This window comes from Aricia agestis, chromosome 13, assembly GCF_905147365.1.
Source record: "Aricia agestis chromosome 13, ilAriAges1.1, whole genome shotgun sequence".
Taxonomy (NCBI): Eukaryota; Metazoa; Arthropoda; class Insecta; order Lepidoptera; family Lycaenidae; genus Aricia; species Aricia agestis.
In genome coordinates, this window is record NC_056418.1 from 558,706 (window position 1) to 576,924 (window position 18,219).

The 18,219-nt window shown below is 38.3% G+C and overlaps 2 protein-coding genes across 2 annotated transcripts in view; both read right to left on the bottom strand.

Annotated features, from left to right (window-relative positions):
* The window catches only part of LOC121732869 (unconventional myosin IC), a 51,300-nt gene extending 50,310 nt beyond the window's left edge, over positions 1–990 (bottom strand). Inside the window, exon 1 of the mRNA XM_042122865.1 lies at positions 804–990. Coding sequence (XP_041978799.1) covers positions 804–943 — 140 coding nt within the window. The 5' untranslated portion in view covers positions 944–990. The remainder of the gene's footprint in view (positions 1–803) is intronic.
* A 6,417-nt stretch (positions 991–7,407) lies between these two features.
* LOC121732883 (prisilkin-39-like) lies at positions 7,408–16,048 on the bottom strand. Its single transcript, XM_042122901.1, has 6 exons — positions 15,947–16,048; positions 11,591–12,144; positions 9,350–9,469; positions 8,392–8,646; positions 8,123–8,260; positions 7,408–7,595 (listed from the first exon to the last, which is right to left on the bottom strand). Exons 1-6 carry the CDS (start codon positions 15,965–15,967, stop codon positions 7,460–7,462), a joined length of 1,224 nt encoding a protein of 407 aa, XP_041978835.1. The 5' UTR covers positions 15,968–16,048; the 3' UTR covers positions 7,408–7,459.
* Between the last annotated feature and the right edge of the window lie 2,171 nt (positions 16,049–18,219).

The window sequence follows — 18,219 nt, forward strand, 5'->3', positions numbered from 1 at the left end:
TAGATTATAAGATAACGGTTAACGTGTTCCAGATAAGTGAGTTATCGCATTTTATTAATTTATTATTATCGATAAGAAATATCTTTACAAGTGAAATCATTTGAATTATCAAGGCCATTTGAAACTATGTAAGTAAATGTTTTTTCATTATATAATATTGAATGAAAATATATTAGAGATATAATATTAAAGATAGAAAACTATTAAACTAGAAAAATACAGGCGTCAGATAATGTAGTGCTGTACCACAACTTATTGGCATTTATCGATATTTTTGTTGTACCTAATAAAATGCATTGATATAATTTTTTGACACTAGTTAAATCGATATTCGATGCACATCACTATTTTTAATTTGATTTCTTTCCATAGACGTAGGTTACACGATCAGTTTTTCATCAATCTGATCCATCAGTCTGGTAAAGATTGACGGAAAACTGATCGTCTAACCCACGGATTGATGGACTGATAATTTTTTTAATATGTACCATCGAGGAAATTGATTCCTAGGCAGTTGACGAACCAAAGTCATTTGGTCGGATCATGTCAATTCAATATTAATTGTGATCTTTCGGCTGGGTTTGACGTAACGCGACCAAACTACGTAGGTCCCCCATCTGCCTAGGAATCAACTTCTCTGATAGTACTTTTTATAATCATCAGTATTCCGTCAATCATGGTTACCCATTAGTAATTAAAAAAATGAATAATTATATTATTTTTTTCCAAATTTGAAAATGGTTTGGTAGTTATTAATTTGAGTGTTTATTTTTATTTTTACACAAAAATTTTCGAAGACTTACGCTTTAGGTGGCTGCAGGGCAGCAGGGGCAGAGGCGTCTCCAGCATCCCCATTCACCACTTGGACAGCTCCGGGCTCGTCTCCGTTGACAACATTGACAGTCGGCGCGTCTGACACTTGCACTGAGTCTTGTTCCGTCATTTTTACAGTCTATTCTATACAGGACTTACATAAATTAAATAATCTGTTTTCGTAATAAAAAGCTACTAATAATAAAATTAATATTTAATATTAGCAAAATAATATTGAATATTTATTTAATAACTTTAGAAAGAAAAACAAGGGAAAACAGCTTATTGAATTTAAATTAGGAACACTTTTTTAACTAGTCTGTATAATTATAATTCTGTCTACTCTGGTATACGTGGCCAAACTCACAAGACCACGGAGCCAAGTGGACGATTACTTGAGATATGAACATTATCAAATAATCAACATTATCAACAATAACTAGTCATTATAATTTGCGTCCGTAGATAAAAAAGTCTGATTCAGTATCATGCAATGATACTGTGGCATGGCAAAAAGCATGTTCGGCATATAAATACAAGGGTTCAGTTTTTTGCCATTTGGCTACGGAACCCTAAAAAGTAGATAAAAATTATCGGTCTACTCGTATGGCTACTACGCCACAGGACACAGACAGACACACAACACAGATATTAAAGTTAGAACCGAAATCTTTTATCGTCGCAGCAGCCCCCCCCCTGCCCCTACCTGGGTGTACCCTACCTGGGTGTAAGTACCTACCTGTATATTGTATCCATATATGCGACGATAATTATTTTTAAAAATGTTTGCTATTTTTTTTAAAAATTGCGTCGCATCGTTCATAAAAATAATATGTCTTTTGTCCATATAGCCTAGTAAACGAATGATTCTGGTTGGAAAGGTGGAAAGCAGAAATTTTGACTACGGAACTTTGTATGGACTAGTTAGAAGATAAACATACTAAAAGTCCTGATCCCTCCGAGGTGAGCCGGAGGGGAGAGGGTGGGAAAGAAGGACCGATTTTTTGGTTTTTTGCCTGATTTTCGAAAACGGTGCTCCGCACGAAATTTTATTGTACTACATAGTAACAGCTAATAAAATTTTCTACAACTTTGTCTTTTACACTTTGTATCTATCTCCTACTCTGAGCTTCTAAACCCACCTCTGAGCTTCTAAAAGTCGTCGATTTTCATATACACACATCAATACGACCTTAGGATATTTGTATTTTCTGAAATATCAGGAATTTTTGAAGACAGTAAATAGATGAAAGATAGCTTATTTTATGGTCTTTTATAAAACATAAAAAAGTCGTATACCAACAAATCTTTAATAATAATAATAAATAATAATACAGCTTTATTAATTCGACAATGTAAATTAAGTACTTACTACGAAACAGTTTTGTAATTATAATTTATCTAGACGTGGACCCCCTCAGGGTAAAAGCCTCCTCCAAATTGTTCCATTGTTCTCTATCTTTTGCAGTGCGAAGCCAATTTCTTCCTGCGCTGGCCACAATCTCGTCCTGCCGCCGCGGCACCGGGCGCACGGGCGGCCTCTTTTTCTCACGCCATGCGGCCCCTTCCATTTTGTGGTATTGACAGTCCATCGATTATCATCGTATCTGGCGAGATGACCGAACGAACTGCAGAGCATCTTTTATTTTTGTTCTTTTACGTATTTCTGTGTTCCTTACTCTATCTTTTAATTTTATGTTCAGACAACTTCTTTCCATTGCTCTTTGAGTGGTCTGGATTTTTTGCCTTGCCTTCTGGTCGTAAGTCCACGTTTGGCATCCACACGTGAGACAGGGTAGAATTGTCGTATCCAAGATAATGCTTTTTAATTTTAATGAAAGTTTAGATTTCATAATTTCTTTTTGGGCCCAATATTTCTTCCATGTAATAGCTACTCTTCTCTTTATTTCCTCTAAATTTCGATCTTTATTAAATGAAATTTGTTTTCCCAAGTACGTATAGTTCTCTACGTATTCGAGAGGTACCTCATTAACCCGTACTGATGTCAACTCGCTGTTAGTCATGACTTTTGTTTTTTCTAGGTTTATTTCTAGGCCCACGCGAGCACTAGCATCTTGGAGATCCTGAATCATTTCCTTGGTCGCCTTGTCGAACGCCACTATTAATACTGATCTTGGTGCCAACTCTGTCTAACCTGACTCTACTAGTGCAGTTCCTATATATATTTTTGATGATATTTATGTATTTTATGTTTATATTTTGGTTGTTTAATGCTGTCCAGATGCTAGTATGTGAAATAGAGTCAAATGCTTTTTTATAATCTATAAAAGCTATGTAGAGCGGGTTTTCATACTCTATATGTTTTTCAATGACTTGCTCTACTGTATGAATATGATCTATGGTGCTGAATCCACTTCTGAATCCAGCTTGTTCCATGGGTTGGCAAGAGTCTATTTGCGAGGATATTCTGTTTAGTAAACAGGATGAGAAAAGTTTATATAGGCTAGACATGAGGCTAATTGGGCGGTAATTTCTAAATAAAAATTACAAATCGTTAATCGTTACGTTTTATAAAATTGAAAATTTCATTCTTATGAGAAAAAATCTTCTACATTTTTATTGCTAATAGTCAAATTAATAATAAATTAATCCTAATATATGGTTAGTGCAGGCTAACCATAGATTAGCAGGCAGTATTTTTACGTAAAAATACATTGTTTAAGTCTTTCTGCGATATGAGGCTCAATGTTCTTTGTAATTTCGAGTAATCATTTTTCTTGTTATCTAAGTTACTAAAAATCTCTTAAATGATTTCATCATTGCCTATTCTAGTCACAATGGACCGAATTTATGTCAGAACAGCCAGTAGACCAGTCGAAAACCAGAGTAATCTGGTCAAATCAACCCAAAATTAAGCCGATGCGATCAGTAAAAAGGCTCCAGCCCCCCTAGCATACGCCAACGAGATATCTCGTGGATATCTCACTCTCGAGCGAAGTGATATTGTCGATATAGATATATATCTCTTTTTCGCTAACATGCATACGTCTAGACTCGAGAGATAAATTTCTCTTTCGTATATAGCTGTGAATATAGACAAAAATAGCACATTAAAAAAAATTGTCTCTAATTTTGACGACAGACGTACGAGAAAAAATGTATGTCATGTTAGGGTCAATAGAGATGAAGAGATAAACCAGTTAACATCGAGAAAACGTGTAGAGTGAGACATCTCGTTGGCGTATGCTAGCACGGCAGGAGAGCAACCAGTCTCTAGAAACAGACCAAACCATGCCCAGGGGTTCCCATTAAGATGGTCCATATGATATCAAAATATTTAGTTTTCCAGCATCCCGATCTGGAAAATGCGGAAGGTTGCTTTTTCATGAGTTTAGGAGATTGATCATGGTAACACCTTATGACGCGAATAATGGCTCTCCAGTCCCGGCTGACGATAGTAGTACACCGCAGAATTATCCAAACACGTGATTATAGTAAATCCAGATGAAATTCAAACCGGTGTTTTTATCAGCACCAGCATCAGAGACAATTTCTTAGTGATACCATGGTCCATCTCCCAAACTCATGCAAAAGCAACCTTCCGCATTTTCCAGATCGGGATGCTGGAAAACAAAACATTTTGATATCATATGGACCATCTTAATGGGAACCCTTCGGCATGGTTTGGTTGGTTTCTAGTAGTGACCGACCGAACTTTCGCTTTCGGTTTCGGCCAGTTTCGGCCAAAAAATCTAGTTTCGGCCTTAGTTTCGGTTTCGGCCAAAATATAGCCGAAACTTTCGGCCCCGCCGAAACTCATTCGTCGTTCGGTAAACTTCACAGTTAACTCGACGTGCTTGCTTGCCAGTGAGGCTCCGGCCCAATTCGCCACCATCTATTTATTTAGCTTTGAGATTATATTGTGTTCCAGATTAGTCAAAAATCAGACATTAACACTTCGTTTTATTTTCATTAAATTGTCTAAACTTATTTTTATCGAAATTATATTATTGAATTTTATTTCTACGACAAACGCAGGCTTATTTAATATACATAACTATTGGCAAATTACGTGATGTTACATATAACAATGTTTCCCAAACAAGCGATTTAGTAAATGCTATGATTACATTGATTAAGTATATTGTGTGTGAACTTTATTTACTTAAGAATTTCGTTTGACTGTCAGATTAAAGGATAGATATATCCTTCCAGCTCATTCATCATTTTGACAGAACAAGATATTGTTCTGTCAAAATGATGAATGTGCTATCAAAATCTTCAAGTACTAAAGTTAAGTAAAGTACTCCAAGGCTTTAAATGAACGTGTACGGGGCGCTAGTAGTTAAAGGGGAACTGTCAAAAATGACGTTTTTGTATGATGGCAACGTTAGTTCCTTTTCTCGCCACGTTCATTTAAAGCCTTGTCGAGCTGTATTCCTGAAATGTGGCAGTTCGCATTGCAACGTGGCAAGGTGACGCGTCACGCGATGCCTTATTAAATGACTTATGAGCCACTAGGTGACGCCCGCTGCAACTCCGTTGCGCCAAAATTCGTTTATCGCGCGGGAACCGTACATTTTTACGGGATAAAAGTATCCTATGTCCTTTACCGGGACTCAAAGTATCTCCATACGTTCAACAAAATCGGTTCAACGGTTTGGGCGTGAAGAGGTAACAGACAGACAGACAGACAGATGGACAGACACACACACTTTCGGATTAATAATATTCGAATGGAAGAATGGACTAGTATGGAAGTATGGATTCTGGATCAGTTCCAGGGCCCATGCAATCCAACTGGTATGGCGTAGTCCGTACTCCGTAGAGTCGTACACTCTACAATCTACATTCTTCAGAAATGAACTAACTGGAGCCATCTGGTAGACAATCTGAAAACTATGATAGTTTCTAATAGGTGATATAGGTGGCGCTTAATTTATATTGTAAAGTAAAATAAAATTATAAAAAATAATCAGCCAAGTGCGAGTCGGAGGGGTCCGTACCGTTATAGAGCAAAAATACGCCAAAAATTGCGTTTTTTGTATGGGAGCCCCCCTTAATTTTTTATTTTATTTTAATATTATTATTTATTATTACTTAAAGTAAGTATATAAATAATAAAGGACTTTGTGAAAATTTTAAGTGCTTAGCTGTTACCATTATTCATTACGAGCAAAAAAGGCCAAAAAAATCACGTTTGTTGTATGGGAGCTCCCCTTAAATATTATTTTTATTTTGGAGGTTTTTAGTACTTATTTGTTGTTATAGCGGCAACAGAATATATACACAATCTGTGAAAATTTTAGAAGTCTAGCTATAGCGTTTCTTGAGATACAGCCTGGAGACAGACAGACCCATTTTTACCCTTTGGGTACGGAACCCTAAAAATACAGATTTGTTTCTAATTATCTAAAAATACAGGTTTGTTTCTAATTAATATTAAGAAAAATAAATACATATTTTTTACATAAAATATTTATTATTAAACCATGTTTTACAATAAGTACTATGTTATGGTGTATTCTTAAAATTAATTGCTCCTCCACTAATTTTGTTATTTTCTACTTTGGTCACTCAACCTAGCCTTTAGACAGCACTTTTACACAGTTTTATATTAAATAAGGGTACAAAATATTACGTTACATGAACTAATTTTACATTTGTGTAATTCTTAGACGTTTTTTTTTTAATTTTGAAATCCTTGTAGAGACTATTTCATAAAGTTAATTGAGCAGTAAAAATATAAACTGATATTCCTATTATTATTAAATCCATAATTCTAAAGTTCGAACATAGGTACGGTAGTTATTTTACCTCGGAGTTTACACAATACATACCATAGGGCCTGAATTCCGAAATAAAACCCAGTTTGCTGGCGAGTGATAGGTGTGACGTATATAGTGAACAAAGCCATTACGTCAATGCACTGTCGTATAATTCGGAACGAATAAACAGTAATGGCGGCGGTGTCAGACGTCGTCGACGGATTATATTTCGGATGGTAGGTATCCACAGTGCCGTAAATAACCTTTGCGCCCTGTGCGAGCTTCTATATAATTGCACCTTTGTTTTTTAACCGACTTCCAAAAAGGAGGAGGTTATGTGTTTTTGTACTACATTCTGGGGTGCAGCGGGAACTTATCGGGAGCAATTCGAAAAATAAGGATCTGTCTGGTCTTTTTTTTTTATGAAATAAGGGGGCAAACGAGCAAACGGGTCACCTGATGGAAAGCAACTTCCGTCGCCCATGGACACTCGCAGCATCAGAAGAGCTGCAGGTGCGTTTCCGGCCTTTTAAGAGGGAATAGGGTAATAGGGGAGGGTAGGGATGGGGAGGGAATTGGGGAGGGTAGGGAAGGGAATAGGGTAGGGGATTGGGCCTCCGGTAAACTCACTCACTTGGCGAAACACAGCGCAAGCGCTGTTTCACGCCGGTTTTCTGTGAGAACGTGGTATTTCTCCGGTCGAGCCGACCCATTCGTGCCGAAGCATGGCTCTCCCACGTATAAATCTGGCAATTCTTGCGCCCCCAGAGTCTACGAGCTATGCCTGGGCGCCGGTGGCACCGCCCTATTTACGGCACTGGGTACCCAAAGACCACAGATATCGGTCTTGACTATTACCGCACTATGTTATGTTACTCTGAAAGTAATGTAACTATGGCCTATTCATATATAATAATCTACGTCGAAGTGTCCGTGGCGTCTTTGGTGACATGCTCGTCCTCCCTCTGGAACAGGTAGCTGGTGCCGGGAGTTGTGCTGCTGGAGTAGCTCTGGCTGCGGTCTGGTGTTCTGGAGTCCAGCTGTGCTACACCGCTGGAAAAATGTACAGATAATATGAGAGAATATTGTAGGTCCCAAAGGTAGAGCTCATTCCACATTTTTTTCAACGGGGGCTTTTCATTCTTGATTGGTAATAGGCATAACGTCTATTTGAGATAACTGCATGCCCATCCGACGCATAGATCCACTTATTTTAGACAAGCAGGTGATCACTGATCAGCCTGCCTAGTACAGACCAAACTTGTACATGGCATTTTCCAATCTACGACCAACGAGTCAAACTACGACCAACAAAAGAGAGTATTATCCCAAAATCTTTATTAAATTAAATTAAAATCATTCTAAAGCTGATTGCACATTTGTCAGCACCGTACGCACCGTACGCGTCGAACGCACCGCATAGTGCACAAAATTCGGTGCCCCGGACGAATCACGAATGTGTGAAGTTTCACATCATTTCATACAACGAATTCTAAAATGCGGCGCGTACGAGTACGGTACGTGCGTGCGATCACCTTAAGTGCGGCCTTACTCCTTAGCCACAGTTTGTGTAAACTAACCTCTGATCCCTATACGGCCTGCTGGTGTACCCGACGCTCCGCCAGCCGCTGGAGTACGGCTCGTACCGTGAAGCATCTCCATACCCGCTCCTGGAGTAACCACCGTAGCCGGAACTACCGTATTGGCTGCCGTATCCACTGAAAAACATATATTTTTTAATTGTTACAAAAACGGTTTGTAACAAACTCTTTTAGGCCTGACCAAGTCGTTATCGCCAATTACAACGATGAGGTTCTAAAGGTAAAATTTTATAATAAAAAAATCTTACCCAGCCGGACTTCCAGCATACGAAGCTCCATACCCGGCAGAGCCCCCATACGCAGCAGAACCCCCGTATCCAGCAGAACCACCATACCCGGCAGAGCCCCCATACGCAGCAGAGCCCCCATATCCAGCAGAACCCCCATATCCAGCAGAGCCCCCGTATCCACCAGAACTTCCATACCCAGGTGCATATCCCCCGGAACCGTACCCGCTAGAATATCCAGGATCTCGGTAGGAGCTTTGCCATCCAGATACTGGTCTGAAATTAGAAAAGAGAGATGAGAGGTTAAAAGAAGCAAGAAAGTACCAGGGCCGTTATAGAAATGCATTAGGTTTTTTCATGTATATAGTGTTTTACATACTCTTAAGAAACCAAAATGTATCGCTTTGTGGCTATTATTTTGTGATTGAAATGGTTTTTAATTTTATTTTCCATCCACGTTGCAATGTGAAGTGTTGCTAATTTTAAATTTAGGAACGCGTTGCTTTATAGTCTATACTCCATAGTACAGTGCCGGATTTATATTTTTTATGAGTGCAGAGTGCAGACCTCTTTATTTCCGCCGTCCTATGTACTGCTATGTAAAAAATATAGGATGCTGCCGCCGCCCCCTTAGAACGCTGCCGCCCTCCAGTTAGGACGTTGCCGCCCATATGGACGCTGGCGCCCCTAAGCCGCGGCCTATACGGTCTATTTATAAATCCAGGGCTCATAAAGTAGGTAACCTATATCGCCACCATGATTGCGAAGCTATCTACAAGCATGCACCATAGTTAGGCCTAGCCAATATTTCGTAGACAAACGCAGCCGCCTGATAAAATAAATTTAATAAATAAATAAATAAATGTAGCCACAGCCCACAATGTAGAGAAAAAAACAAACTTTCAAATTTAGAATTTTCATGTGCGTGCACATTTCTAAAATGTTTTTTTAACCTCATAAGATTAGTCCCAAGTGTTACCTGGAGTAGTCCCTAGCGGCCCAGGGGGTGTTGTCCGGTCGTCCGGACGCGAAGTAGTACCCTCGCCCGCCGTCGTCCCACCCCGACTGCCCGCGGTACGTCTCGTCCCACGGCCTGAAACTGATGAAATTAATGAATTACTTATACTGTTTACTCTTACTTTACTGCAAATAGGTTAGAAAGTAAAAACTCTCAGTCCTACGCGCTATGAGTACTTTCCCGCAAAAAAGTAACCTTAAAGGCCGGTTTTCTTGTCCCGTGTATGGGCACATACACGGGACAAGAAAACCGGCGTGAAACAGCGCTTGCGCTGTGTTTCGCCGAGTGAGTGAGTTTACCGGAGGCCCAATCCCCTACCCTATTCCCTTTCCTACCCTCCCCTATTCCCTTCCCTTCCCTACCCTCCCCTATTACCCTATTCCCTCTTAAAAGGCCGGCAACGCACATGCAGCTCTTCTGATGCTGCGAGTGTCCATGGGCGACGGAAGTTGCTTTCCATCAGGTGACCCGTTTGCTCGTTTGCCCCCTTATTGCATAAAAAAAAAATTGTCGTTTCGATCGATCGTCAAGAAAATCGTCCAATCGATCTTTTGAACGTAAAATCGTTTGCGATATTGCTACACACGTACAATTTGTCGTCCGATTTTAACATCGATAATTGTCCCGTGTATGGCCACCCTTAGAAAGGCAAAAAAGAAAGGATAAACCTTCCCCAAGGACTACCCTAGTCCCTATAAATATAATATTTTATCTGTGCCACATTACATTAAAATCGGTCAAGTACAAACAAACGTTTTCGGCATCTAGAACTGCCCCGAGGCAAGGCAGGCAGGGCGCGCGGCGGGCTGTTTATATCAAAATCGGCTTTGAACTCCATTTAAGCATTTTCTTTGGTTTCAGATTAAATAATCTTGTGTAGTAATAATTATAATATAGTACGTCTGCGTTTCCGACTCGTTCTTGGCACTTTTTTTTCTTAGTCAGCGGATCCTAACAGGATCTAGTATTGTTACTTGTATTAATGACGAGTCATTCGTTAGATTTAATTACAATATTTGCCTAATTATACCATTATAATTTATCACAAGATCTGAGGAATATCAACAACATGGAGGAATCTTGTAAAAACGTCAATTGTTTCTGGTTTTGTGATGATTGCGGATTTAATTGATGATTATAATTACGCTGACGGTAAGATCGTTGACTTATCTTGATGGCATTGCAGTTTTGTGAGGAAAACACAGAAATAGCGCTATTTTACAGCCGATAAAAGTGTTAGCTCTATATTTTAACGACGAACGTTTTCGAATGGACCAACGCGTCTTGAAATTTAACAATAAGAAAATGGGGTATTACAATCCAAAATATTTAAGTTACTTAAATACTATTTTATAAGCAACCGCCTGCACAAGGTGCTGAGTTTGTATATTGTATACTTTACTTGGATGCTAATAAAGTCTTTGAGTCTTCTTTGAATCTATTTTAAATATTTAATATCTATTTACTTTTGTGATTGTTTTGTTTTGCTATTATTATGATTTATAAAATAATAATACATTTTATCACCATCTTTGACTTGATTTTTTTGAAATTATTGACATACCAAGTACCTTATTTATACCAAGTAAGTATGTGATTTAAAAAATAAATTATTGATTTTTTTGGGGCATTTTTGGTGAATTGGAGTGTGTGAATTCATTCATTGATTCAGTTCAATCAGTGAACTAATGACCTTCTCATTGTCAATATCGCTGAAAGCGTGACGCTACCACAATTGACCATAACGGGACCAAACGGGACCATATACGGTGATCTATCAAAACATGTCAATAGATCATTCAAAACAGTGATTGATCCGAAAACATACTTTACGTAGTTAGGCCCAAAAGTTATCTAATAAACAACTCGAATTACTACAAGTATAAGAACTAAGTAATTAGTTTTTCCGACACACAGTTTATTGCACCTATAGTAATAATAAATTATTAATATTTTCAATATTCCCACTTGCTATAAAGTGATACGATTAATTATTATTAGAAGACCGAAATAAGGGCTTGATTTGTCATTAACTTCTACTGTAAAGCAAGTCGCTTATTGACAACTTTAATGCCTTAATTAAAAATATATTTTACCCAAACTAATCCATGTCTGTCAAATATCTTTTAAACGTATTCGTATAAGACGAAGACAGCGACATGTTTTATTTTTAGAAATCGTAGACAACAGAAGTAAACTTACCTATCATGAGCTCCTCTGCCCACCCCCGGTCCATACCCGCCGTATCTATCGTACCGATCGTCGTACGGTCTTCTATAGTCGTCGCTCCGACCGAAATCGTCGTACCGGTCGTAATCGTAGCCCCTCGAGTACGGAACTTGCGGCCGATCGTATCGTCCCCTGTAAGGGTCCCTCAGGAACCTGTCGTAGTAGTCCAGTCTATATCTGTCTCTGTCGTCGTATCTATGTCTATTCTTGTTTCGCTTCCTGGACCTGTTTCTATCTCCCTCACCATCTTCCGTCCCGTTCTTCTTCTTGTCATCGTCGTAGTTGTCGTCGTACTTGTTTCTGTCGCTTCTGCTACCGTAGGTTGGTTTGTTGGACCGTCTGTCGTCGTCTCTACCCCTATCATCGTCGTCGTCGTCGTCGTCCTCATCATCATCACACCGGCCGCAGCGCCTGTCCTCGTACCGGTCATAGTAGCGGCTCTGGCGCTCCGGTCTCAGCACTGAGGAGAGCACGGTGCCGCCATCTTTGGATTGTGCCGTGCAGGAGATCACTATAGTTAAAAGTACCTGGAAAAGAAACAACCATTTTTATATCACAAAGTTTAATTTTGGACTTTATGATGTCCGGTCCCGGACGTTTAAAGTGCAGAAACTCGTGTGTATAACGTCGCACTGGATAATTTTTTCGTAAAAATAGTAGAGGTCCATGCCAAACGGCTGTCGCTGAGCAGATACGCTGGAACAGGGTAAAGACGAAAAATACACTTTCGCAATAATCTTTATCTATACTTCCATATTATAAAACAAAGTCGCTTTTTTTCCCTCATGTCCCTTTGTTCCCTTTAATCTTTAAAACTACGCAACGGATTTTGATGATTCTTTCAGTGTTAGATACTACGAATAATAGAAACTAGTTAGATAGCCCATTTATCGAGGAAGGCTATAGGCTATATTTTATCACGCTAAAACTATTAATAGGAGCGAAGAAATACAGGAAAATGTGGAAAAAAACGGGGAAAATTATTTGAAAGGGCTAACTTGAACGCGCTAATCTCAGGAACTACTGGTCCGATTGGAAAAATTATTTCAGTGTTAGATAGCCCATTTATTGAGGAAGGCTATAGACTATATTTTATCACGCCAAGACTAATAGGAGAATGTGGAAAAAACGGTGGAAATTATTTGAATGGGCTTATCTCGCGAACAACTGGAGCAATTTCTATGTTATTTGGTACAGATAAGAAGTAGACCACGTGAAGGATCATAGGCTATCGATTTTAATCATTTTTTCAGTGGCTATATATTTTATACCCGTGCGACGCCGGGGCGGCTCGCTAGTTTATTAATAAATCGTTCTTTTCGTATTACATAAAACCAAATAAATCCTACAATAAATGGTGATCTAAATTCTAAAGTCAGAAAAACACAACACTTACTACGCTACACTAATACGGAACTTTAAAATATTGGGCAAAAAATTATCCATTGTACAGCCTGAGAAACGGACCAATATTTACACTTCCCATCAGGTGCGTCAGACACAATTGCATCTAGTTATAGTCATTTGGTTGTGTTTCCGGGTTAAATTATGAAGTTGTCTATCGCTAAAATAACTTAAGTTACTTTTGTTATTATCTTTGTCGTACAAATGTAGGTACTAAAACGAAGTTCTATAAGCAAACGCTGATCGCCTATTTATTCTGTTAAATAAATTAAACTCTTGCAAATTAAGCAACTTTTTTAGGGCAGCAACTTTCCCACTTGAGGCAGATCAGATTTTTCAATAGTCTTAGTTACTTCCTACTTACCCAATTAGTTCTTTAATAGGTATATTATATTATTCAGGAGCAAATTCTTTCTGAAAAGTCTCAAAAGGGAATATTATACGGTATACCACCCTAAATAGGTACAAATATTATACAGTACCTAACTCATCTAATCAAACTCACCACGGAGAAAATTTGCACCGCGAACTGCGATGACATTTGAATAGTATAGTTGGTACTATAGTTATAATCTGTGTTCTTTTGTTACATAAATTCAAAGATCTCTTCTCATACACAAAAGCTTATTAGGTACTCGATTTAGTGTCATGCTGATGTTGATCCTGAGCCTAATGATATGGTAATGAGCCAAAAATCATCTAAACGATGACGGCCTTCGAGCATGAAACAATAGCGCCGGCAAGGCCCCACATCACCCCACTGTGAACAGAGGTCAGCCCTCATTTTATGACCTCATAAAGACCAGATTAGCATGATAAGCTGATCCACCTATATGAGCGGCGTCTCTGTGGGTGCCCATGAGAATTAACATACTCTTTTGCTGTGAGTTATAGGCCTAGCATCGCCAAACACAGCGCGCCCCTAGACCTACAATACTATTGAACAATATCACGTATTGCGTAATATTATTGACCGTCTAGGGTTGATATTGAACATCGCGCACCTTCAATCTAATTGTCAAATAAACTGTTCAATAAAATTGAAGCGTGATATTGACAATAAAATTGATAGTCTAGAAGCCGGCTTAGGCGAACAACCAGCCAGCTCAGCTGGATATTTGTACGATAGAGTCTATCGTATGAAACTAGTATGAAAGGATACAAACAACTCGCAGTCTTCTAGATAATAGGATAGACGACTAAGTTGCTTTTGTTTTGACGACCTCTGTGGCTCAGTGGTGAGCGCGTCGGTAGCTCAAGCCGGGGGTCGCGGGTTCGAATCCCGCCGACGGAACAAAAAGTTTTCAATGTTCCCGGGTCTGGATGTGTATTAAATTTGTGTATGATATAATAAAAATCTTAAATATATGTACTTATAGTATAAAAGTATTAAATATATTTCCGTTGTCTGGTACCTGTAACACAAGTCCTTTAGGTACTTAGCACGGGGCCAGACTGACGTGGTGTGAAGCGTCCATAGATATTATTATTATTATTTTGTCCTTTTATGAACCATATAAACCCTGATTTACGAGCATTAACACTCTAACTCTACTCTAAACAAACAAAAAAATAGATGAAAATTGGTCCACCTGTTTGGATGCTACGATGTCACGGACAGTCACATACACTGGCAGAGACAAACAGACAGAAGACAATAAAGGGGTGTTATAAGTATAACACCGCTCTTATTTGTCGGGGGTTGAAAAGGGTGAACCGTGTTTATACCAAAATGTGTACCTCGCTTAACACAGAGAGTTTAACGCGCGTGCGACGTGGTATTGCATGTTTTGCTACTTCACGTTATATGAAACAGCTCTAGTGTGTGTACGGTCTAGTATGATGAAAAACCAGGCCTTTGCATCCATTGTGGATGATTTATACAGTATTTTCAGACCGATAAGTACCCACTCTTCAAATATTGTAGGGCCTGGGACAAGATTATAAATCTATGATTAAGTATAATATTCATATTATGATGATGGTCTATCAAATTACAATTTTCCTAAAGGGCGTGAGCAATGAACGAGCAAGCGGATCGCCTGATGGCTGATGAGCCATGAAAACCAAAAAGAAGTGTAATTGCCAACGATGATGATAATTAATCAGATACCCATAAAGATAAAATTATGTTAACAAGGATTTACAATTATGATTCCGCCATTATGTTTGAGAACAACCTCGGTAGGAACTTGACCGAAATGTACCAGGTAGATAATGTACTATGTACCTTGAATATTAGGTACCATGTACCTTGTAGATTAAGTACCATGTACCGAGTACCATGGGAAACCGCTTATCTGAGCCTTATTGCTTTTTAATCGCTCTACTTTTATTGTAAAAACTACTTTATAGTATTTAGGGGCAGCTCACACTGAGCCGCGCTGTTCATTTGAGTAGCCTGGCATAAGTGACTCGTCAAGCAAAATCTCGTCCTACATAGTGGGACGCGTTTCTTGATACCTCATATTTCTTTTAATCAAAGACTCTGCCAATGTTATAAATTTTTATGACTGAAGTATAGAGTTTATATAAATTGTGACTTGTTCTACTCGTATGCTATGCTGCTAACAGCTAAAGTATGTAACATGTTTTTTTTATATTTCAGTTAGCCACTTTTTCTACTTTCATCTTTAATTATTGAATTTAATTTATACTTAAAAACCAAATCAACTTTTAATTAGCTTTTTCTATGAATTGCGTCGGTGCTCTACAAATAGAGTAATATTATGCAAATTTGAAAATCAGTAAGTAAGTATATTTTTTGAATATAAAATCTAGTTTTTATTATTCAAATAAGCCTATTATAAGCAGTAATAAAACCATACAGTTAGCATTTATGCTATTAAAAGAAATGTTTTTTACACAAAGTGAATTTAATTTTCATTTCATCCTGTGCCACTTTAATGAAACAAAAAAACTCACCAAAAGTAATGTCACTTTCATCTTTCACAATTCAAATTTGGAACGAATTCAAAAACTATTTGGCATTTTGTTTTTTTTAATGCGATACCCCTGCGCACGGTGCAAAAGTTTAATTCGAACTGGTCGTACGCGGTCGCGCTCCAGCTTGTTATTATAGTAATTGTTTTTTGTGCATCCGTCCATCCATAGGCCTAATGGTGGACAGGCCGAAGGTTGTTGTAGTCATCGTGTACATTATTTTTAGAACAAAGAGATACCAAATTACATGGCTCATATTTATAATTGATGCACACGGTAATGTATCTCTATTATCATGCTTATGGCTTTTTAAATGTATCCTAGACATGATAATAATGCTAGATGAGTAATGGACACACATGAACACTTTAAAAAAAAAGTACCGGATTTTAAGCCTGCACTTTTAAAAAAATTATAATAATCAATAACGCTCGCAATCAAAGACATTTAATGATGATTAAACTTTAATTTAATGAAGAGTTTGACTGATCGTTAATTTTGTGTGGTGCTTATTCATAACCTTCTTAACGCAAGAAGTCGTAGGGATTATCAGCTAGTCTATGCTTTTTCCTGCAAATTCGTTTATAGCTACATCACGGTAAATCATCACGAAGTAAAAATCCACTGACTTTTCCGAATCTCCAATTTATGTCTGATTGTATAACGTATTTATGGTCTATGTATTATGACAAGCCCTGACATTATTGTATTAGAAATATGGTATGAAAGTATGTAGAGTTTTGAGGTGAATATAAGATATTATACAGTCCAGGGTGTTTTCTTCACTGATGAAAAGAACAAATTTCATAAAAATCGGTTTAGCTTGAGGAATGAAATAAATAACAGACACACTTTCACATTTATAATATTTGTACAATTATTATTTAAATCAATGTTAGCTCAAACCTTTAACACACTATATTATATCTACTACTAAAAGCTGTCAAAATCCGCTGTGTTCATACATATACATAAGCGACTTAATTATACCATGTTGTTGAAAACCGTGGGAGAGCCAAGGTTCGGCAAGAATGGGCCGGCTCCACCGGAGAAATACCACGGGCCCGCAAAAAACCGGCGTGAAACAGAGCTTGCGCTGTGTTTTGCCTAGTGAGTGAGTTTACCGGAGGTACAAGCCCCTACCCTACCCTATTCCATTCCCTACCCTCCCCTACCCTATTACCCCATTCCCTCCTAAATGGCCGGCAATGCACCTGCAACTCTTCTGATGTTGCGTCCATGGGCGACGGAAGTTGCTTTCCATCAGATGCCCTGTTTGCTCGTTTGCCCCCTCATTTTATTAAAAAACATTATAAAGTAATGATGATGATGATTATCGTATGTTGATTTTAAATTACACATATTAATTTGTCCAAAATACCAACCGAGTTTAAAGGAACAGGAAGCTTTATTGTTCAGCGAGAACTGTTTCCATTGCACACTTAAAGCCATCAACTTATAATTTAAAATAAGGCTCAGGTTAAGTACTCAAAAACAGAAAACCAGCTTTTCTTACACTATGGTATAGGATAAAAAAATAGTATTTTTAAGCAATATTCCGCGAAATAAACCTCAACCTGTAAACTTGAGTGAGTGTACGCATATTTAAGGCATGCGTTATAGCACCTCCCTCTCCCACCTGCCTATGCGTACACTCGCATACAAGAAACTACAAACACTACCACCACACAAGCAATAATGTTGGCTTTATGCAAGGCCACCACAATCATTCAAGTTGAAAACCTCGACGCGCGTTTCGCCCCAACACCAGAGCATCCTCAGGATGACGCCCGTCAAGACATAATAACATACTAATAAGCTATGGATTTCAGCAAATTAACGCTTGATTCTATTAAATAGTTATAGAATATACGAGGGCTGCTATTTATGTATCCGGAACTGGCCACTTACAAGAACAATATTTAAAAAGTAATTACAACATTTGAAAATAGAACTCTTTGGTTGAAGAATACATTTTGTTTCATGTGACTGTCAATTATTTTTCCATTGTGGCGTCATTTTGAAAATTGCGTGTCTTCATTTGCCATGGATTTAACGCGTGAACATTTTCGTGCAATGATTTACTACGATTTTCGGCGTGGGCTAAATCAACAACAGTGCTTTATTCAACTCACCGCAACTTTTGGAGATGAAGCACCATCAAAAACCACTGTTTATCACTGGTACAGTGAGTTTAATCGTGGGCGGTCTATGCTCACGGATGAAAATAAAGAAGGTCGCCCAAAAACAGCTGT

Bases quoted from the DNA above. Each gene is read 5' to 3' on its own strand.
- LOC121732883 (XM_042122901.1), bottom strand. From the start codon at position 15,967: ATGAAAGTGACATTACTTTTG. The intron at 9,470-11,590 runs GTAAGTTTACTT...TAATTTCATCAG, and splicing joins GGCAGAGGAGCTCATGATAG to TTTCAGGCCGTGGGACGAGA. The intron at 7,596-8,122 runs GTTAGTTTACAC...ACATTTTTCCAG, and splicing joins AGGCCGTATAGGGATCAGAG to CGGTGTAGCACAGCTGGACT.